Source organism: Saccopteryx leptura, chromosome 4 (assembly GCF_036850995.1).
Source record: "Saccopteryx leptura isolate mSacLep1 chromosome 4, mSacLep1_pri_phased_curated, whole genome shotgun sequence".
Classification (NCBI taxonomy): Eukaryota; Metazoa; Chordata; class Mammalia; order Chiroptera; family Emballonuridae; genus Saccopteryx; species Saccopteryx leptura.
Genome location: NC_089506.1, coordinates 36,120,129 through 36,142,558, shown reverse-complemented (window position 1 = coordinate 36,142,558; position 22,430 = coordinate 36,120,129). Strand labels below are relative to the sequence as shown.

At 46.5% G+C, this 22,430-nt stretch overlaps 1 protein-coding gene across 2 annotated transcripts; it reads right to left on the bottom strand.

The window, feature by feature from the left end:
- Positions 1-107: 107 nt before the first annotated feature.
- ADPRHL1 (ADP-ribosylhydrolase like 1) lies at positions 108-21,345 on the bottom strand. Of its 2 annotated transcripts, XM_066380517.1 has the most exons (8): positions 20,943-21,345; positions 15,762-15,926; positions 9,367-9,492; positions 7,213-7,353; positions 3,287-3,414; positions 2,544-2,676; positions 1,005-1,158; positions 108-353 (listed from the first exon to the last, which is right to left on the bottom strand). In XM_066380517.1, the coding sequence occupies exons 1-8, from the start codon at positions 21,154-21,156 to the stop codon at positions 134-136; spliced, it is 1,281 nt and encodes a 426-aa protein (XP_066236614.1). In that variant the 5' UTR covers positions 21,157-21,345; the 3' UTR covers positions 108-133. The 2 variants fall into 2 exon arrangements, with proteins under 2 accessions (XP_066236614.1, XP_066236615.1); XM_066380518.1 differs by lacking the exon at positions 108-353 and having other exon boundaries at positions 375-1,158; positions 20,943-21,342.
- Positions 21,346-22,430: the final 1,085 nt, after the last annotated feature.

Sequence of the window (22,430 nt, the reverse complement as noted above, 5' to 3'; positions counted from 1 at the left end):
GTCCCCGAGTACTGGCGTTCGGAGGTCTCTGGGCACCACGCCTGGCTGTGCTCAGAGGCAAGCTTTCAATGAAAAGAATGTTACCATCAACAAGATAGGCCCCAGCTAAGCTGCCAAAGCGCCATGTTAAACATCAGTTACCAACTGCTGTTTTATTCACACCAGATGCTACTTTGAAAAGATAGTGTCCAAGGCTATTTTTAACAAGAGCAAGTGTTCTCTTTTTCAAGATTCTCAGAAAGGAAGAAACATCGGTCACAGGGAACAGCTCTGTTTCCTTATCAGTGAACCCGGCTTGGAGCAGGCCACAGGCCCCCTCTGCAATGTGGACCTGACCCACGCGAGTGTGACAGCTGCAGACCAGAGAACAAAGATGCGGGTGCCAGCATGAGAACCCTTTATTTCCTCACTTAGTTGTTCCAAAAGGTTGGTTTTTAAGATCTAGTGTGATTAAAAAAGTAGGCTGACAGGTTAAACGCAGTGCTTTTGGCTGCATCCTGAAGGCACCAATACTGATTGTTCTTTCGTTGGGTAAATGCGGCAGTGAGAATGCGAGTGTAGCACGTGCCCATGAGGGCCGGGCCTGGCTGGGGCGTGGGGCGAGCAGGTGGGCGTAGCTGAAGTGCACGTCTAAGAGCTAGAAACAGTGATGGTATGTTCTGCAGATGGAGGCGGCCCTTCTGAGCAGAGCCGCTGTGGTTAGTTGAAGTGAGTGAGCGAATAGCATTTGTTATGCGGCAATAAAATACACCAATTGTCCAAGAGACTATTTGCAACCACTGTACGTGGAGGTTTGAGGGCAGCAAATCCAGTGTGACCTCAATAATGGACTAGATTTGGGTCAGCGTAGGAAAAATATTCTTGTAGGACAAACAATGTATTTTATAAGCGTGGTCAATTAGGCGCGGATTCTCAGTGAGCTGAGAGTCGGAGGGGCGCTGCACGTGGACTCCCCCGGGGCACCCTGAGCTGGAAGGGGCTCCCTAGAAGGGGCATGGCTTTACTTCTCCTCTGTGGACAGGCGGTGAAGAGCTTCGCCCAGATGCAGCAGCTCCTCCTTGTGCTCCAGGTCCTGGGACAGGCCTTCGGGAACAGCGTCCAGTCCGTAGAGCAACCCAAACAGGCAGCCTGCGATGGCCCCGGTGGCCCCACTCTCACCTGGAATGGAAACACAGGCTCTCAAGGACCCCAAGGGCAGGGTGGGAAGGGACACATCACTGTGAACTTGACACTAACCAGAGCCTCCTTGCCCAGGCCTGTCTTAGAGATACTGGGCTGATCGCTCCACAGCAGGCCAGCGCTGTCCCAGCCTTCCCCCCACCCCATGCCAAATCCCAGTTTTGCTCTGGGCAGCGCTCCACGAGCCCTGGGCGGCTTTCGCTGTCCTCAGTTAAGGGGGCAAGTGTTTATGCTCCTTTCCTCCCTTCTCAAACACTCTGACAACACACAATGTGTGCAGATGACTTCATTGTCCTGGGGACCAGGCGCTCAGGGAGACCACACAGAGTGTCTGAGAGGTCCCCCCCCCTAAGGCTTTCCAGGTGGCCAGAGTCCCCACCAGGCTCCCTCACAAGCTATTTACACCGCATGGACGCTGTTGCATGCCCCCCCTCCTGCTCTCAACTAAGGGTGTCGAGCTGTGTGGATCTCTACGCCACTCTGAAGGTCCCCTCCTCCCACGCTCATGGCCACCATGGCCTCCCATGCTGCTGCCCTTGGCTCCTATCACTCTCTCCTAGGCTCTTCCTCCTCCAGACGGAGCTCCCACATTCTCAAAGAAGCCCCATGTTGACCTCCAGGAAGCGCTAATGTCTCAACCATCTCAACTCCAAGAATAGCATTCTGCTCCAACAATAGTCACTCTAATACTGATGTAATCTGTGCCCACCAGGAGGTTACACATACAAGGCATTCTCTTTACACTCACAGGAGAAAATGCACACCAGAGAGTGAGGCAAGCCTCCCATCCTTATAACGGAGATTGTGGCTACTCAATAACAGCGGTGACTGGCACCCATATTGAACAGCTTTCTCTTCCTTCGCAGCAAGGCCAGGCTGGAACTGGATTTGAACCCAGAACTACCTGATTCTACAATGCAACCTCTCTGTGACTGGAACTGGATTTGAACCCAGAACTACCTGATTCTACAATGCAACCTCTCTGTGACTGCAGAGTCTGCAGAGGGGATGGGTGAGATGATAGTGATGTGGAAGTCAGACCTCTGCCCAGCCAGCATCAGGGGAACCTGCATGCTCTTCAACCAGCAGCCATGAGGGGGAGGAGCCCTGTACCCTGGGGGCCCCAAACACCACGTTCTCTCCAAGCTCAGACACACAGGGCCACCAGAGGCCACACCATGACCTGCCTGTGGCTTGTGATATTTGTGCACAAGTACACTGGGGCAGGCGCCCTGCCTGGAGAAGGACCCACATTCTGGGGGTCCCTCATACCTGAAGGTTTGGACATCCTGACAGGTGCTTTGAGACAAGAAGGGGGTGCTAGCCTCCTGGAAGTCCACGGCCATTAAAGAAGGAAATCTCACCTCCATGAAACATGGCCCGGTGGCAGAGCTCTGTCCAGTTGCTCCTGGCTCCTAGGAGAGCATCGTAGGCGATCATGGGGGCATCATGGCCCCGTCGTCCCCCTCGACCCTCTGAGCTCCATTTCCTGTAGGTCTGAAGAAAGAGTCCTGGGTCAGAGGCACGGGCCCGAAGGAGAACTGCATCAGTTTGCCTTAGAGCACGAGCCCCCTGGGCCCGTCCAGTGGACTTTCCTTTGCTTGCTGGGCACTGAGGACACCACCAGTGTGTGCCAGGCCCTCCCCAAGGCTGGGGTGGACGGGGAGCAGGAGAGGCTCACTTCTCCTGGCTCTCACATTCCAGCCTTTTGGAGACAGACATTGCACAGATAAACAAGCACATGACAGCATGTCAGATCGCCACCATCTCTGAGGGGAGTTAGAGCTGGGCTCACAGATTGAGAGAGCTGGGACAGGGCTGTTAGGACACCACACCAGCCACGCCATCTCTGAGGGGAGTTAGAGCTGGGCTCACAGATTGAGAGAGCTGGGACAGGGCTGTTAGGACACCACACCACAGATCCCTCCCACGTGCAGCTGCCTTCTCAACCCGTCTTAACCGCTTGGGGCAGCCCCACTAGACATGGGGCCCAGAAGGTATAACACAGTGCCGGTGCAGGCTGACTTCTCGGCATGGGCCCCTGTGGGCAGTGTGCCCCTGAAAGCTCCTGGTCCCCTGCTGCCATTGTGGACACTCTAAGACTTACCTTGTCCCTCTCCTCAGCATCATAATGGTCAGGAAAGATGGCTTTACTTTCGGAGTCTTCACTAATTTTTCTCTCCTCCAGGTAAAACTGCCATTTAGCTTCAAAGTAAAACCAGTGCTCCTGGTACTCTAAACATAGAGAACAGGCTGGTCAGGATTGACAGCCATCAGCTAGCGGGGGCAGTGCCAGGGGAGAGGGGGCCCCGGGCCAAGGGGAGGGGCTCGGGAACGCTGCTGTGGGCAGAGTGGGAGGGAGCAGAAGACAGGATGACATTATCCAGCATGGGGTCTGGGGGAGAACCTGGCACCTGGCCTTAGGGATGGCTCGAGAAATTCAAAATGGCTTGTATTTGTAGCTACTTTGAAACAATAGCAAGAAAGATGGAGATGGGGGCAAAAAAAATCGTCCAGAAAAATTATATTCTGTAGATCATCCCCATGAAACACTCTTCCAGGGCCTTCTGCTTAGTCTATGACAACAGCCATCGGCAGCAAAAACAATTGGCAAATTTGTTCCATGAGTCTATGTTTGAATATCTACTTTCAAAGTTGACTAGTCATTTGAAATATATTCTGAAACTAAGATAGCAATTGCAATATTTTTAAGTGCATTCTTTAAAAAGTCTAAACCTGTATTTTTAATTAATTCAATACTGCCAGCAAGGTAGGGAGACAGGACATTTGGCTTCTCCTAATTACCAGCTGGACATCCAACCGCCAGGGGTGTTTTGTTTGCTTGTTTTTTGTTTGTTTTTTTACAGAGACAGAGAGAGAGAGTCAGAGAGAGGAATAGATAGGGACAGACAGACAGGAATGGAGAGAGATGAGAAGCATCAATCCACAGTTTTTCATTGCGACACCTTAGTTGTTCATTGATTGCTTTCTCATATGTGCCTTGACCATGGGGCTACAGCAGACCGAGTAACCCCTTGCTCAAGCCAGCGACCTTGGATTCAAGCTGGTGAGCCTTGCTCAAACCAGATGAACCTGCGCAAAAGCTGGTGACCTCGGGGTCTTGAACCTGGGTCCTTCACATCCCAGTCCGACGCTCTATCCACTGCGCCACCGCCTGGTCAAGCCCGCCAGAGGTGTTGAAGCAAGTTTTCTGAGGTCACGGGTGAAGAGGATGTTGACTCAGAGCTGAGTAGGGAGCAGCGGCACTTGCTGGTGGAGGATAGGAGGGGCGCTCTGGGTCTCAGCACCCAGGACATCGCGAGGGCTTCGTTGTCCCTCAACTTGGTGGTTGGGCTAGCACACTTGACCTTGTGCCCCTTGATAGCAAGCAGAACCATGGTGCCATTGCTTGCCCAGGATGCTAACAGAGTAGAGTGGTTAAGTGGCCACAAAGGCCCAAGGGAATCAACTGACTTAAGAGGAACCTCAGATCCTGCTGTCTGCCTGTGGTTGGGAAGCCAGAGATCAGAGCAGTGGCCAGACAGGGGCTAGGTGGCCGCTGGTGACAAAGGAGGCCGTGTTCACAGCAGCCCTTCTAACCACAGGGAAAGCAGGAGGTGCCTGAGATGGGTCCTGTGATGACATTTCAGGCTGTTGAGGGAATCACAGGCCTTTGGAAATAGGGGCTGGCCTCTAATTTACAGAACAAATGGTGAGGACCAGTTAAGGTGTATTTTGGTGAAATAAGATTAAAAGTGAAGGACAGAAGCAGCAAGGCAAGGACCGGAATCCACAGATCCCATTAGCCCTACAGAGGCCTGTAATTCTAACAGAGCTCATGCTGGGTGTGGGTGAAACTCAGACATAGCGTCTTCCCAAGCAAATGACCAGTCAACTTTGGAAGCAGATGTTCAAACACAGAAACATGGAACAAATTTGCTAATTGTCTTTGCTGCCAATGGCTGTTGTCATAGACTAAGCAGAAGGCTCTGGAAGAGTATTTTATGGGGATGATCTACAGAATATAATTTTTCTGGACGATTTTGGGTATTTTCTTAAAAAGGGATTTAGAAGTACAAATGGGGGAAAATGTATAAATGTATAGCTATAAAATAGTCATGGGGATATAAAGTACAGCATAAAGAATAGTCAATAGTATTGTGATATTATATGGGGCCAGGTGGGTATTAAACTGAAGGTGAGGGGTATTTTGTAAATTATATAAATGTCTAACCACTATGCTGAACACCTGAAACTAACATAAAATAATATTGAATGGCAACTGTAATTAACCAATAAAAATAATAAAAAAATTAAATTAAACAAAGGTTCTGCCATAGATGCTCATAAAACTCTGGGTTTAACAAATTTTAAAATTAAACAGAAAGAATAAAGTCTCAAAATTATCTGACCAATGACTTTCCTTTTTATGTTTGTTCATGGAATATTTGTTCTTCAGAAAACACTGGGGGAAGCCATTTTGACACTGGAGTCTGGGGAAATGTTCACTAATATAATGTGAATGATGCAGTAACTGTGGTTTCATACACTGCTATTTACCTGTCTCTCTCAGATGAGTTAAGGTGACCCTACTTGGGTAAATGAAATGACTAACCCAATGACCACAGACCAACTTTCCCCAGGCTGGAGAGAGCTCAGGGATAACAATGACTTAAACCAAATAGAAATGAACAGTGTGGTGTGGACACTTGTGTTCTATAATTAAGTTTACAGAGGGGTAACTACTTAGAGACACTTCAGTTTGCTGTGAACACAGAGATTTCTCATTTCTCATTGGAACAGGGACCTTGTGGGAAAGTGTTTCCAGCACTAGGTCCAGGCAGCTTATAAATGCAAAAGTCTCCTTAAAAAGATTCTAGAAGCTTCCCACAAGGCATTCTAGAGTATAGTCCCTGCAGCTTGGAGGGTGACAGTAAAGTAATTTGTTGGTTTTGTGTTTTAAGACTTTAGCCTTACGCTGTTCTGAAAAATCAACAACCTTGTTCCTACATTCAAATTCTTCATCTCCCTCTCTTCCAGGACAAACTGGGTAATTTATTCTAGAAATCTCCTCCACAAGTTAAGACTATCAAAGTCTGCATGGAGCTGTCTCCATTCCTCTTGCAGCTCACGTCCCTCTGTGGGTCGGCCGCCTGAGGAGAAAGCCATGGATTTCCTAGTCCTGTGCCTGCCTTTCCTCAGGGATCCCAAGGGAAAATGGGTGCAGTCCGAGGGCAGCTCGTAGGCACCTCCACTGCCTGGTCCAAGTGCCAACAGCACCGTCGTCCCCTAGGACCTTTGCTGGATTGGCTGCTTTGGCTGTGTTGACCTCACTAATAGCCAAAAAGAATAAACCATTTGATGACAGGTTTTGGGTCAGCTGGGACAGAGGGAACTTCCTTGGAGTTAATGTCATCAGTGGGTACAGACTTCTGTGGCTTTTGTGTGGAGACTTAATTCTGTTGGGCTAGGCACAACTGTCCATCAGGACCCCAAAGCAGTGTCGGCATCCCTCGTTCCTCTCTGAGAAATGGGGCTACTTATAGACGACTTGGAAAATTAAATCTAAGTACAGAAATCCCTCACTTAACATCTTCAACAGGTTCTGTGATGTATAAGGAAGTGAAGTGACGTATAAAGAAATCAATTTTACCAAAGGCGAATTGATATAAACAAGAGTTAAGTTCCTACAGTAGCTTCTCAAAGTTTTAACAAAATGACATTGGATGAAACACAACATTCAAGTACTGGCCTTATGCACCCCACTCTTCCTGGCACCACTGTGAGTCTCCGTGCACACCTGGGGTCCTCCTGAGCAGGTGCGACCCTCTGGCCAGGCAATACTTCAGGCCTTCTCTGTAAGGTCCTCCTGCTCACAAAGACCCTAAGCGGTGCTCTTGGTTTTAGCAAGAGGAGAATAGACATCGACCTCTTTGGGAGATGGGTCTGTCCAAATTTGCTCTGAGTGTGAATCAAAATCAAACTTCTTCTATGTGCCAATGTGAGTGTGACAAGAAAAGAGGCCAGGCTCACCTGCCAGGTGCCGGATGGTCTTCTTACAATATTCTTCAGCCAGTGGGACTGTCTTCATCATGTCTCTCCCCCACTGCTCCAGTGGCTTTCCTTGTATGGCGTAAGATGCAAACAGGGCTGTGCACAGGGACCCGAGGAAGCCTGGAGGGAGGTGGGGAGAGAGGTCCCACAGTGCACCTGGGCCACACCCCTGCTCTGGGATGCTGGATCAGCGTTAACAGATGTAGGACCATGGGCAATGACTTTACGCATTTTGATCTTTTGTTTCCTCTCTACAATACCCATCTTGCAAAGATTGTTGTGGGGACAGATGAGTCTAAGCACAGATGAGTGCTTGCCAGGCTGGCTCATAATCACAGTCACTTAAAGACTGTGCACACCGGAGACGGGGCACTGCCATCTTGCTGAGATACTCTCGGTGGCTCTTTGGCCACTCCTCAAGGCATCAGTTACAGATCATTTCAAGGGCAAAGGATGAGCACCTAGTTCTCAAACGCAGGGTTCAGTTACGGTCCTGACCACCTACCATTGCTCCACCTCTTCTCATGACGTGTTTCAGCTCAAGAATCTAGGAAAATGCACACTGTAATAAAAATTATGGCACTTGTTGTCAAAGGTGGTTCAAAAATTGAATAGGAGAGTGGACTTACAATGTATAACCTGGTGTTAATTGTGTACAATCAAACACTTAAAACACTTTCAGTCATCTTCCTAGAGATATATAAATGACTTAGCTATTAAACATATAAAACAACATTTCTTTAATAAGAGTGGGTAATATATTAGCCAATGTTTTAGACATTTAAGTTTTCAACTCAGAGTCTCATATTCATCTTATTATTTCCAAATGTTCAACATTTTCATGTTTGAAGGTTTTTTATGGTTAATTGACTTCTAGTTGAACCCATTAGTTAGCAGATATTCAGTGTTAACTCTTTTTTAACCATTCACAATGATGCCAGCTGGTTGAATTATATGCCTTTCTATGCAAACTTTAAAGGTCTAATGAACTTATTTGTGGAAGTCACGGCTTAACCTGTCACAGCCTTTGGTGAACTCATTGGCATATTTTACCGTATCTACTCATCGCTTATTTCACCCACACTGTACACTCACTTAAGAGTACTTTCCAGGAAGGCACAGGGTAACCCCTAAAGGCGACCTTGAAAGGAGAGAACAGTCAGCAGAGACCAGCTGGCAGCCTCTGGACCTCTGGGTGGGTGGGGCTGGGGCATGTCACCCGCATCACCATGATTAAGGGCTGGTCACAGATACAAGAGTTTCAAGTTATTCTTTTATTAATATTAGGAGCTGACTTGCCTTTCTAAATTATCTCACAGTAAGGCTCTGGGGTTACCCCACCTTCCCTCCCTCTGTATGATTGACATGTGGTAGCAGATCCCAGAATGCTGCTGTCCCTACTGTGCACACCTTGTGGTGAGTGTGTGCTAAGAGGTTTTATTATTCTACTCACTTTATCCTCACACACACAATAAGTGAGCAAGATTCCTATACCATAATCATCCCTGTACAAGTGAGGAAATGGAGACACAGGTTATTAAGTGACTTGGTCCAGCTCACATAGCCCATGAGTGGTCTGTCCGGCTCAGAGCATTGCCCCCCCCCCCCTCCGGGTGCAGCAAAGGATGCCTGATCACTGGGTTGGTTTCCACGTTGACAGCATGACAGAAATGCTAGCTCACGTGACCTCAACCCAGATCTCAGCTTTGTTTAGATAACATGTCAGATAGGTAGACTTTCCCATCCTCTCCAAAATCACCACACTTATTGCCAATCCTGTTTTTAGGTTCAAAATAGAATTTAAGCAGAACTGAAGATTTAAAAACACAAGTCTGCCACCCTGGTTGTGTAGCTCAGTAGGTTAGAGCATCATCCCACTACACCAACATTGCAGATTTGATACCCTGGTCAGAGCCTATCAACCAATGAATGCATAAATAAATGGGACAACAAATCAATGTTTCTCTCTCTCGCTCGCTCCCTCTTCCCCCCTCTCTAAAATCAATAAATAAAAATGTAAAACCTCAAGTCTGCCAACAAAAAGCAAACCAAACAGTGGATGTGATTACATAAAACTCCCGTCCGCTGGGCAGAGAACCACACACCAGGCACCTGTTCCGACGCCAGTAGTACCTGTGGGGTGGTTGTGCGTCATCCTGCCACACTCAATGCTGACTTCGATGAGGGTCGCCAGCCGCTCGGGTTTCCAGTACCGCATGCCAATGCACATCGCTTTGGTGGCCGCTCCAAATCCTGAACCTACACAGAACGTAAAATACACGAGTTCAGATTTCTTCTCCGATAACTTCTGGCAATCTGGCTTTCATGAGTAATCTGAAAAGTGCATAAAATTTTATGTAATAACATGTTTATCATAGTGTCATTTAAATGAATGAAAAATAGGCAAACTATCCAAATACCTGACAAAAAAGAGATTAAATAAATTGCAAAGCATCCATATGTTAGAATGTTATTTAGCCATTAAAAGCAGAATTTTTGATGGCGTTGGGAAATGCTCATAATATGCTTCTACTGAGAAAAATGTAGAAGACAGAACTGTATACACAGTATGCTTTCAAACATGTATATTTTCTTTTTTCTTTTTTTAAATTTTTTTAATTTTTCTGAAGTTGGAAACGGGGGAGGCAGTCAGACAGACTCCCGCATACACCTGACTGGGATCCACCCGGCATGTCCACCAGGGGGCGATGCTCTGTCCATCTGGGCCATCACTCTGTTGCAACCAGAGCCATTCCAGCACCTGAGGCAGAGGCCACAGAGCCATCCTCAGCGCCCGGGCCATCTTTGCTCCAATGGAGCCTTGGCTGCGGAAGGGGAAGAGAGAGGCAGAGGCTTCTCCTGTGTGCCCTGGCTGGGAATCGAACCCGGGACTCCCGCACGCCAGGCCGATGCTCTACCACTGAGCCAACCAGCCAGGACCTATATTTTCTTTTTCTTTTTTTTCTTTTTTTTGTATTTTTCTGAAGCTGGAAATGGGGAGAGACAGTCAGACAGACTCTCGCATGCACCCGACCGGGATTCACCCGGAACGCCCACCAGGGGCGACGCTCTGCCCACCAGGGGGCGATGCTCTGCCCCTCCGGGGCGTCGCTCTGCCGTGACCAGAGCCACTCTAGCGCCTGGGGCAGAGGCCAAGGAGCCATCCCCAGCGCCCGGGCCATCTTTGCTCCAATGGAGCCTTGGCTGTGGGAGAGGAAGAGAGAGACAGAGAGGAAGGGGGGGGGGTGGAGAAGCAAATGGGCGCTTCTCCTATGTGCCCTGGCCGGGAATCGAACCTGGGTCCCCTGCACGCCAGGCCGACGCTCTACCACTGAGCCAACCGGCCAGGGCCTATTTTCTTTTTTAAAAACAGCTTTATTGAGTTAAAACTGACACATAATCAACTGCACATATTTAAAGTATGCAAGTTGATAAGTTTTGTCACATGACATACCTGTGAAACCAGCACCCAAAGAGAGTGAACATACCCATCACCCCCAAAAGTTTTCCCATATGCCTCCTGTCATCCCCACCAGCCACTGATCTGGCACTATAAATTAGTTGGCATTTTCTAGAAATTTATACAAATGGAATCATACAGAATGTACTTTTTTTCTGATTTCTTTTGCTCAGCATGACTATTTAGAGATACGCTGTTGTGTGTCAATAGCTGACTCCCTTTTTAGCTGAATAGGACTCCACCCTATGGAGGAACCACAGCTGATTTATCCGTTTACCCGCTGGTGAACACTTGGGCTGTTTCCAGTTTGGGGCTATTATAAATAAGGTGCTATGAACATGCATAACCAAATCTTTGTGTGGGCATATGCTTTCTTTTCTCTTGAGTAACTACTTCAGAGTGGAGCACCTAGCTCATATGGTAGATAAATGTTTAACTCTTAGAAACTGTTAAACAGGTTTCCAAAGTGGTTGTACCAATATAAACCCTACGAGTAGCTCCTCCACATCCTTGACCACATTTGCTATGGTCAATTTTTTTCATTTCAGCCATTCTTTTAGGTATATAGCAGTATCTCATTGTGGTTTTAATTTGCATTTTTGTAATGAATAATGATGTTGAGCATGTTTTCATGCACTTATTTGTCACCAAACACTTCTTTGGTGAAATAGTTCCCCCGTTTTTGTATTAAATTGCTTGTTTTCTTATTATTAAGAGTCCTTCATACACTCTCGATCCCAGTGCTTTATCTGATATATACTTTGTAAATATTTTTTTCCCAATATGTGGCTTGACTTTTCCTTTGTTTAACAGTCTTCTGGAGGGCAGAAGAATAAATTTGGGAAGTATTTGTCCTCTTCAATTTCCTGGAAGAGTTGTGTTATTATTAATTTTTTAGATGTTTGGTAGAATCCCTCAACGAGGACATCTGGATCCGAAGCTCTCTTTGTAATTTCTTTCATAGTTTATAATGCTATTTAGGTGACCTATTTACTCTTAAGTGCCCTTTGGTAGCTTATATCTTTCAAGACCATTTCTTCTAGGTTGTTAAATTTATTGGCATAAAAATCTTATTAATATTTATTTCATTTCTGTAGAATCTGTAGTGATGCCACTTCTTTCATTGTTGATAATGGTCATTTGTGTCTTCCTTTCTTTCTCCTGATCATCTGGCTAGATGATTACCAATTTTTACTTTTATTTTAGTGAAAGAGAGAGACAGAGAGACAGAAAGGAGAGAGATGAGAAGCATCAACATATAGTTGTAGCACTTTAGTTGTTCATTGATTGCTTTCTCATACAAGCCTTGATCAGGAGCTCCAGCCAAGCTAGCGACCCCTTGGGCTAAGCCAATGACCTTGGGCTTCAAATCAGTGACATTTGGGCTCAAGCCAGCAACCATATGGTCATGTCTATGATCCCATGCTCAACCCAGTGACCCCACACTCAAGCAGGTGAACCCGAGCTCAAGTCAGCAACCTTGGGGTTATGAACTAGCATCCTCAGTGTCCCAGGTCGATGCTCAATCCACTGCACCATCACCTCGTCAGGTGAGGATTATCGATTTTTTATCTTAAGGGATTAGCTCTTGGTTTTGTTGAGTTTCTTTACTGTTTTCTGTGTCACTGATTTTCACCCTGATCTTCATTATTTCCTTTCTTTAGTTTTCTTTGGGTTTAATTTTGCTCTTCTTTTTCTAGTTTCTTTTTTTTTTTTAAATTTTTAATTTTTACTTTACTTATTCATTTTTTAGAGAGGAGAGAGACAGAGGAGAGAGAGACAGAGAGAGAGAAGGGGGGAGGAGCTGGAAGCATCAACTCCCATATGTGCCTTGACCAGGCAAGCCCAGGGTTTCGAACCGGCGACCTCAGCATTTCCAGGTCAACGCTTTATCCACTGCGCCACCACAGGTCAGGCTTTTTTCTAGTTTCTTAAGGTGAAAATAAAAGTCATAGGTTTGAGACCTTAATATTAAAAGTTTTGCCTAGAGTTGTGGGTTTGTCTATTTCTCCATGCAGCTCTATCAGTATTTGCTTTATATGTTTTGGAGATTTGTTATTAGCTACATAAGCATTTAGGTGTGTTATGTCTTCTTAATGAACAGATGCACTTGTCATATTGAAATTACCTTCTTTTGTCCTGGGAAAAGTCTTTGCTCCAGAATGTACTTTGTGGGGGGGTATTTGTTTGTTTTTTTGTTGTTGTTTTTTTTTACAGAGACAGAGAGAGTCAGAGAGAGGGATAGACAGGGACAGACAGACAGGAACGGAGAGAGATGAGAAGCATCAATCATCAGTTTTTTGTAGCGACCCCTTAGTTCATTGATTGCTTTCTCATATATGCCTTGACCATGCTCAAGCCAGCGACCTTGGGTCCAAGCTGGTGAGCTTTGCTCAAACCAGATGAGCGTGCGCTCAAGCTGGCGACCTCGGGATCTCGAACCTGAGTCCTCCGCATCCCAGTCCGACACTCTATCCACTACGCCACCACCTGGTCAGGTGTCTTTGTTTGACTACTGGTGATTGAATATTAGTAGAGTCACTCCAGCTTTTCTTTGATTAATGTTACATGGTATATCTTTTTCCATCTAACCTATTTGTGTCTTTATATTTAAAGTATATATCTTATAAACATCATATCATTGGAACTTGCTTCTCTATCCACTCTGAACCTTCGTCTTTTATCTGGAGTCTTTAGATCATTTACATTTGATATAATTAGTGAGTAATATGGTTAGGGTTGTCTATCATTTTGTTATTTATTTTGTTTGTCCTATCTGCTATTTTTATCCTTTTCTTTCTTTTCTGCATTTCTTTTTATGGATTGAATATTATTAACAAGAAGATTCAGCTACCAGTCCTGGGTAAAGATTCCCATTGTGTGGGGGATGGCAGAGACTATAACAGTGCCATCACCAGAAGGAGTATCCCACAGACCTCCTCCCACTGTGCCATCTATGGGTTCAGAGTCACCAAGGAGAACTCAACACACGGGCATGGGTCGGAACAAGGCTTCCTTCACACAAAGGAGCAGACATGCAGCAAGGTCGGAGCTGTAGTGTGCTCTGGTCTCCCAGGGCTGGTGGGTCCCTTCCGAAGCCAAAGCAGGTGGTGGCTTCTATGCACCCTCATGCTGCTGGTGAAGACTGCGTTCTCTCCCCCACAGGGCAGATGTCCTGGTGGGCTGGTTGTGTGCCATATGATGCTCACGCTGAAGCAGTGCAGGAAGTTCCCTGCGAACCCAGCACAGGGTAAGACTTCTCTTATTAAGTAGAAGAATCTGATGTCTTCACAGAGGGCAATGTTCTGGGTCAGGGGCGTTGACTGGGCGAGCTGAGGGATGGGCACAGGTCTCATGATGGCTGTTTCCCCAACAAATATTGTTAAAATGATTCAATTTCATCTCTTTCGTTGGCTTACCAGTTGTAACTATTTTAGTGGTCGCTTTGGCCTCATAGTTTAGCTCTCTAACCTAGTACAGACTGCCTTCATGTGATTTTGTACCACTTCACGCCTTATGTTAGAACCTTATGACTGTATGCCTCCATCTCTCCCCTCCCAGCCTCGGTGCTTTTGTGGCATACGTTTGCTTATATATCATTTATAAACCTTGTAGTACATTATTATTATCTGTTAAAGTCAATTCTCTTTCATAGACATTTAAATAACAAGTTAAATAATCTTCTGTGTTTACTTATGCAGTGACCAATTCTACCAGTCTCCAGGCCTTTGTGGAGATCCCTGTTTCCATTCGCTGGCTTCTCCCTTCTGCCTGAGTGACTTCCGTTAGCGTTTCTGGTAATATGGTGATGAACCCTGCAGCTTTTGTTTACCTGAGAAAGGCTGTTATATTAGGCCTTGGTTCTGAGAGATACTTTTTTCTGGGTGTAGGATTCTAGGTTAAAGCTGTTTCTTTCCACGCGTTACTGATGTTGCTTGACTCTCTCCTCTCTTATGTTGCTTCTGATGAGAAATCTGCTGTTGTCCTTACCTCGACTGTCTCTGTAGGACGTCTTCTAGATCATTTACATTCGATGTAATTAGTGTATCAGTTTTAGTATCAGTTTCGAGAGATTTGACTGCTGTGTGCCTTGGTACAGTTTTCTTCCTGACTTTTCTTTGTTTGTTTTGCTTGGAATTTATTGAGTTTCTTGGATCTGTGAGCTTCCAGTTTCCATCAAATTTAGAAATATTTGGCCCCTATTTCTTCAAATCTTTTTTCCCTTAGTTTTGGTTCCCCTTCTCTCTGTTAAGGACTCAGTGACAGGTATGTTAAGTTGCTTTAAGTTGTCCCCTAGCTCACTAGTGTTCTTTTCAGACATTCAGATTCTCTTTCTGTGTGTCTCATTTTGGATAGTTTCTATTGCTGTGCCTTCAAACTCACTAATCTTTTCCTCTGAAATGTCTCAGCCAATATATTTTAAAACTCAGACATTATAGTGTTTTTCTCTCTAAAAATGTAATTTAGATCTTTGTGGGTTTAAATAACTTCATGTCTCTGCTTAAATTTTTGAAAGTATAGAACATATCCTATTTTATATCTTTGTCTGTTAATTCTAATGTCTGTCATGTTTCATCAGTTTTGATTTATTGAATTTTTCTTTTTACCGTTGGCTTTATTTGACTGGATGCCATTCTTCAGTATAAACCCAGAGGGGCAGATCTGGGACCCCAGAAACCAGGCCCTGACTGTGAGGCAGAGACTGTGGCTACCTGAGCATGTCACCCATAAACACATGAAATAATAGTGGAGACAGACATCTATGCAGGTGGTGTATGTTTTCCTTGATGTTTTGGCAAAACAACAACAACAACAAAACATACAAACTTAACAGGAAAGCAGTGGAAACTGGTTCTTAAAATAAACCAGGGATTGGTGACAAAACCGCCGGGTAGCTGGTGTCCTCTAAATAGACGCCCATGGTGTGAGCTGGCTCGCCGGGCTGCACACTGCCCTACAGATCCTGGCAAATCCTCTCAATCACGCAAAAGTGCAAGGCGGCTGGTTAGTGGGAAGACAGATGGGTTAGTGCCCCGCGCGTTAGAGGGAGAAGCGAGCCTTCCCTCACCCTTCTCGTTGAAAGGCGTGTGCCAGGCGAGGAGGTAATTATCCGGTTTCAGTTGCGAGCATCCTTCAATGGTAGCTGGGTCTGCTCGATGTTCTGGAAGCTTCTCCAGGACTTCTACATAGCGCCTCACCATCTCCCGGTACAGGTCGTCCAGGCACCAGTAGTCTGGGGAAGGAAAGGGAAGGCAGGGTCAGAGGGCGGGGGAGAGGGATCTGCCTTATAAACCCCACACAGCAGCGACAGCAGGACAGCAGGCATCGCAGGCCTGCGCTGATGGGGGAGGAGGAAGATTGTAGTGATCCATCTCACACAGCCTGGGCCACCTAAAGAAATTCAACGTGCAGACCAGTCATTCGCTTAAGATTTCAGACATTATAATTTGTTCTGCTTCTTATTCTAGTTACACGCAAGAATCTAGAAAGAGCCCATGGTGCTCAGACGCGGCTAACAGTTCTGTCCATGTGAGGACAAACTGAACTGAAATCTGCCTATTCCCTGGGCTTTAAGGACCCATGTCTAAGGCACAGAAGTGGAGTTTCTCCCATCTCAAGTTCCCTTCTTCTCACACTGATGAAGCAGCCAGGGCCTCCCAGGCATTGTCCCAAACTGCATCCTACACTGTGTGAAGGTGTTCTGGGAACAAGTGGTGAGGCCTCAAGTCCCTAGATCACAGGGCACAGAGGACATAGGGGCCAGCGCACATGGACCGTTGGCCATCTGCCAGGCACTATGCCTTAGATGATCTCATGCAGTCCTCCCATGACATTGTCAGGCTCTTATTTGCCCAGTTTTTGTTTTTCCAGATAAGGCACGGTGAGGTTATGTGACTTCCTCAAGGCCAGAGATGGTAAATGGATTTTGATTGCAAAGCCTGAGCATTTCTGCCACTAAATTAATCCACAGCATGGTGGGTAGAGTCACACATTCTCAAAAGTTGAGGCCCACGATACTCGGTCACATGGAAGAGCAGGACTGGGATGGTGGAGGGGCTGCTATGCCAGGAGAGGAAGGCAGAGACGGGCATCCTGCCCATGCAGCTTATATCCCCCAGCAAACACGGCTGTGCTGCTACTGCAGTTCAGGCCTTTGGGTGGTTATCAGGAGCCAGCTACTGCTTCTCCTCTCTTTGGGGGTTTGTGGGGAAGGGGGAGAGAGACCACCTTTCTGCCACCCTAAGGTCAGAGCAAGCTGTGAAGCACCATAGGCATGAAAACCCACTGACTTTCCTGGGCCGAACCAGAGCCATCATTCGGCCACTACAGAGCCAGGTCCCAACACAGACGGGTGAGGAAGATCAGAAGTGCACTTGGGCCCTGGCCAGATAGCTCAGTTGGTTAGAGCGTTGTCCCGCTATGCCAAGGTTGTGGGTCCAATCCTTGTTCTGGGCACATACAAGAATCAACCAATGAATGCATAAATAAGTAGAATAACAAATCAATGTTTCTTTCTTTGTCGCTCTCTCTCCCTTCCCCTTTCTCTAAAATCACTCAGTCAATAAGGAAGTGCACTTGGCAAACCTCAGTCCTGGTAGTCGTTACAGCACGTGGCACCCTTGTATTTTAGAGTTGTGACCCTTTGGAGATAGGACCCGGTGACAGACTGGCTCTAAGTCCTTTGTCCCATTCTCTGATTTCATAACGGCAAGGGGAGCCCACGAGGCCCTGCCCACTGCTCCCGTACTGGCTGCACTCTGCATTGCCCCAGTTCTGAGTGGGGGGCAGAGGCTGTGGCAGGACCTGGGGTGGGAGGAACGAGTTCTGCTGGTCACATGGAGGGCTGTGCCGTGGGTAGCCCTGCTAGAGTAAAATTAACCTCTGGCTGGGAGGTGTGAGTCACTGGGATATGTCCAGCCTCTGTCGCCAGCACTATCAGTTACAAATAGCCTTTCGTGGCTCAATCCAGAGTTAATAAGCCTGGCCCTTCCAGAGTCCCTGAAAATATTAATTCCACTTATTCTGGAATCACATCCTTTTTAAAGGAAAAAATACTCTTTAAAAACAAAATGGCAACTTAAAGCCTTGTGTGGCCTTCAGTTTAGACGTTAAAGTGGAAACGGATTTTTCAAAGCCACAGAGCCTCAGACCCTCTCGCCTGAATTTCTCTCCTTTGTGCAGCTGTCACTCGACTCATTTCTTCTCTATCCTCCCTACTCAATCTCCTGAAAGACAAATCAGCTTACAGAATCACTTGTAAGTTTCCCAACTCATCTCGTGATAAAGAGAAGGCACAATACCTATAGTAAGTTACTTTGTAAGAAAAATGTCAGCTTTTCAAAGCGTTCCTATCAGGGAGACATTGATCGAGAAAGAGAAACAGCTGAATCTGGACAGGCCCCGCCTTCTTGTACTTGGGTCAGGTCCCGTGTTCCCCCGCATTTCACGGACACACAGGTGGCACTTGCTGCTGTTCCCAGTGGGCCAAGGAAGCCCCCCTTTCCTCTCCCACAGCGACAGCAACAGGGCTACTTTGCTTGACCATGACGGTTGGAGCTGCTGACCTTTACATGCATAAGACATTATAAAAAGACCAACATTAACTACATTGCCATGAGCCACCTTGCTGCAATAACTCATGTTGTCCAATTTAATCCTCACATAACCCTATGACAGAGGCATTATCGTCCCAAAGGAAGGCTCAGAGAGAGAAAGCAGTTTTCTGGCGAGAAGTAGAGAACTAGGAGTGTCACACTCCGGAGCCCCTAGAGGGAAGCCCCCTCCCCCCCCCCGACTATCCTTGGGTGACAGGCACAGGGCCATGCACACAAGGAGCCTTTGATAAATGCATGTGAAGCCAGCTCTTTGCTCACAAGCTGTGTTTACAATATTACACCCACCTCGTGCGGTATTAGCTACTTCCCATATCTGGTCAGTATCTGCTTTCATTTAACACTGCCCTTTTCAGAGACACACCCAAAAGTAGGATGTCACACAGGCTGCACCTGACTTTCCTCATCATGCTCAGTCTGTACCAGAAATGTGGTTCACCAAACCAAACAGCTACATGGTTTATTGACATAAGGCACTTATCAATGACACTTACTTAAATATGCCAAGATTAGTCTGACTGTGTGAAAGTTTGCCTCTCTTTGGAAAACATGTTGAAGAACCACTCTCCATTGGGATCCCGGAAATATTTGTATGTCTAGGAAGTTCAGGTGGTCGGGACAGTGCTTAAGAACATAGGCATTGGAGCCAGATTTGGGGGCTTCAGTTCTTAATCAGACGCTCATTTGGCTGTGTAGCATTGTGCAAGTTACTTAACCTGTCTTGCCGGGGTCCAGCCCCCGACACTGTCTGTTTACCAGTTCCCTTGTCTGTAAAACGGTAATAATAAAGCCAACCTTCAGGGCGGTGTGGGGATTAGATGATGAGACATGTGAATCAGAACAATGCCTGGCACATGTTCGTGCCGCATCAGGATTAGCTCGGAGGCTCCTTCTACAGGCTACAACTTGTTATTTTAAGAAAAAACAAACGGGCTGTTTGAAAACTAAACATAAATGAAATTTCAACTTGGATTTTTATGAGTTGAAGAAGAATAGGCTTGCTTGAGGTTCTGGAGCAGTGTGGTTCAAGACTGCAGTCCCGGCTTTCTCTCAGGACCCAGGAGCCAGGGGGCGCTGTCATGTGTAGCAACCACACACTTCCCACAGCTGGCGGCTGCAGTCACACAGAGGGCACTCTCTTCCTCATTAACAACAATGCCCAAACATGCACAGTCCTCTTAAGCGCATACATTTCACGTTGAGGGGAGATTAGGTCCTATTTCTGCCAAGAGGACTTGACTCCAATTAACCTCAGAGAGCACGTTATGGTCAGGAGCGCCCCAACTTGTACCGGGTACTGTCCTAGGGGTAACCACACAGGACAGAGGCACACCGTGGATTCTGCCATTCACAAAAACTCACATGAGTGCTAACGGAGAAAAGGGCGAACATGGAGAGGATGTGTGGACTGCGGACTGTGTGCACATGGCATCGATCAGACACAGATGAAGGAAGCAAAGTTTGAGTGGAAGGACTGGCGTCTAGCACGCAGCTGAAACAAGCTATGCTTTTGTTGTGAAAGCCACACTCTCCAGCAGGTTCCTGGGGCAAGGGGGCAGTACTGTTTTTGCACTGCTGGGACGCTATTTAGTGCTGTTGCACACACAGCCCGTGAGACTCTTCCTGAAAACAGACAGGGAATATTTGGATTTCATTAGCTGTGAAAACTCAGAAAGACACTTCACCATTTTCAACATGCTGTGACACTTTATCTTATCTATGGTGCTTTAGCTCTGCCCCTAGCTATTTAGGAACTGGTCACAGAGTAGATGACATTCTTGTACAATGACCACAGAACTAAACTGAGCGTGCTCAGAGCAGATACAGGGAATAGAGAGGTGAGCTCACAAGCGAGATTTCATTGATTTAATCATTGCTCTTAGATTCTAATTTAGCAGTGACATACTAATAACACAGGTTTTAAAAGAGCAAATAACTTGTAGGAGAATTGGGCTTCATATTTATATACCTGTTTCTCTGAAATCCATGTCAAAACTTGTTGATCCTAAAATCAAGCTGCTATTTAAAGAATATTTCAAGAAACATTTTTTTCTCCATTCCCCAAGTTCAGCCAATTTTATAGCATTTTCTTAGGACATATTTATGTATAAGCAACTATCCAAGCGAAATTATATTTTGGTAGCAGGCATTTTAACCCTAATTCACTGGCATATAGAAGTAATCCCCCAACAATATTATCTTAATCTGTCCAAATTTCAAAACTGGCTTATTATTTCATATTCTTTCAAAATAAATTCGGAAGAAGGCTTAATATCTGCAGTGAAAACTTGAGCCCTCACCTCCAACAGCCCCAAAGTGAGAGATAATTGAATTTAACTGTAGAGACTGAGGGCTCAGCTTAGTGGGCATTTTAGAGACAAATGAAAAGTCACTGTTTAAAAAACTGACTCAGCAGATAAGCAAAGTAAAATAATATTGCCATCCAAAAAGACATGAGAAACACTATCTGTGGCACGTTCGATTTGCTGAGGGACACGTATATATTAAACTGCCACTTTTAGCAGTGGCATTGGGTGACACCATGGCTGAGAGCCCGTGCCGCCTTCAAAGTCCCAGTGCTTGTGGCAAGAACTGCGGTTCACCCAGCACAGAGGGGCCCAGTGGCAGAGCCTTACCTGTGGTGAGGGCCCTGGCCGTAGTCAAGTGCATGATGGTGTTGTCACTCACAGGCCATTTCTCAGGTGAGAGCACGAGGTGGTCCAGCCCCCCGAGTTTTTGCAGCTCCTCCTGGATTTTCGTGCCCGACACACTGTTCTCCCTGCGGGTGTTTCTGTACCCAAGAGCATCCCCGACGCTTCCTAGCAGCATCGCAGCCTGAAATTTCTCCATTGCGGCTCCTCTGCCCGCACAGCTGCTGAGCACGCCCAGCCTTTGTTGCTTCACGGCAGTGGCAGGCTTCCGTCTACCCCGCTGACCTCTATTCTGGTCATTGTGTCGCTGTCAAGAGCCTCCTCATATGGTCAGCCACCACTTTTCAGTCTGCAGGTGGCACCAATGAGAAAACCTTCCCGGACCCCGCAGCTCACAGCGCCTTCTGAAGAGCCACGTGGAAGTGTCAGCTTCCCTCAGCGTCTGTTTGACAGAGGAGCCGGGGACTGATCCAGAACGTCGAGGCAGCGCCCAGAGCAACTCCAGACGCCCTCTCGCAAAGCAGCGGCTTCTAAGTACTGAATCTTTGCACAGGATTCTTGAAGAAATGCACACATTTTTAAACTGTAAGGAGTAATTCACACACCATGAAATTCACCCATGTTCAGTGCAGTCTGATGAGTTCGTGTAAAAGGTGTACTGCTGTGCAACTTCACCACAGACCAATCTGAGAACACTTCTGTCACCCAAGGTCCCCTTTGCCTATCTGCTTCCTGTTCCCCCCACAGCAGCCCTGGGCAACCACTCATCTCCCGTCAGTCTCTATAGTCCTGCCTTTTCTAGAATTTTAAGTGAATGGAATTACGCATTACGTGGCCTCTGGTGTCAGGCTTCTTTTACTTAGCATAATGTTGAGATTCACCCATCATGGTTTTATCTTGGGGATAACTTTTTTTAAAATTATAAAATGTGTTTATGATAGAAAACTGAGAAAATGCAAATTGTAAAGAAACAAAATTTATCTAGCTGTGTTCTTACGATTTAATGTTCAACAGAAGCTTCTCCTAATAGCCAGACTTTGGACTGCGAAGTGTGTGAGCAGACTGCAAAGCCCGGCAGTGGCACCCAGGATGCTGCCATCAGCCTCAGGTACGCAAACAACCCCTTCGACTCACAATAAGAATGAAGGGGCTGGGGGCGGTGAAACGCGTAAGCCAAGGATCTTGATTTGAAACAGGGAGTTAGGAGAGCCATCTGTCTCACTGTCCTGCAGGCACGGAAGAGTGACAGTGACCATACATCATACCCAAAGCGGGAGGCATCACACTCGGACCTTAAGAAACACATCTACTAAAAATAGAATTTCTTTCAATAATAACAAGATGCTAATATACATTTAAATGAACATACAGTATACAAATGAGGTTGTGGAATATTACTCCAGCTAGCACAGTCCTGAGAGATTCTGAAGTAAACAGTCCTTCAAAAGAGTACAGATGGTGCTGGGTTGTTGG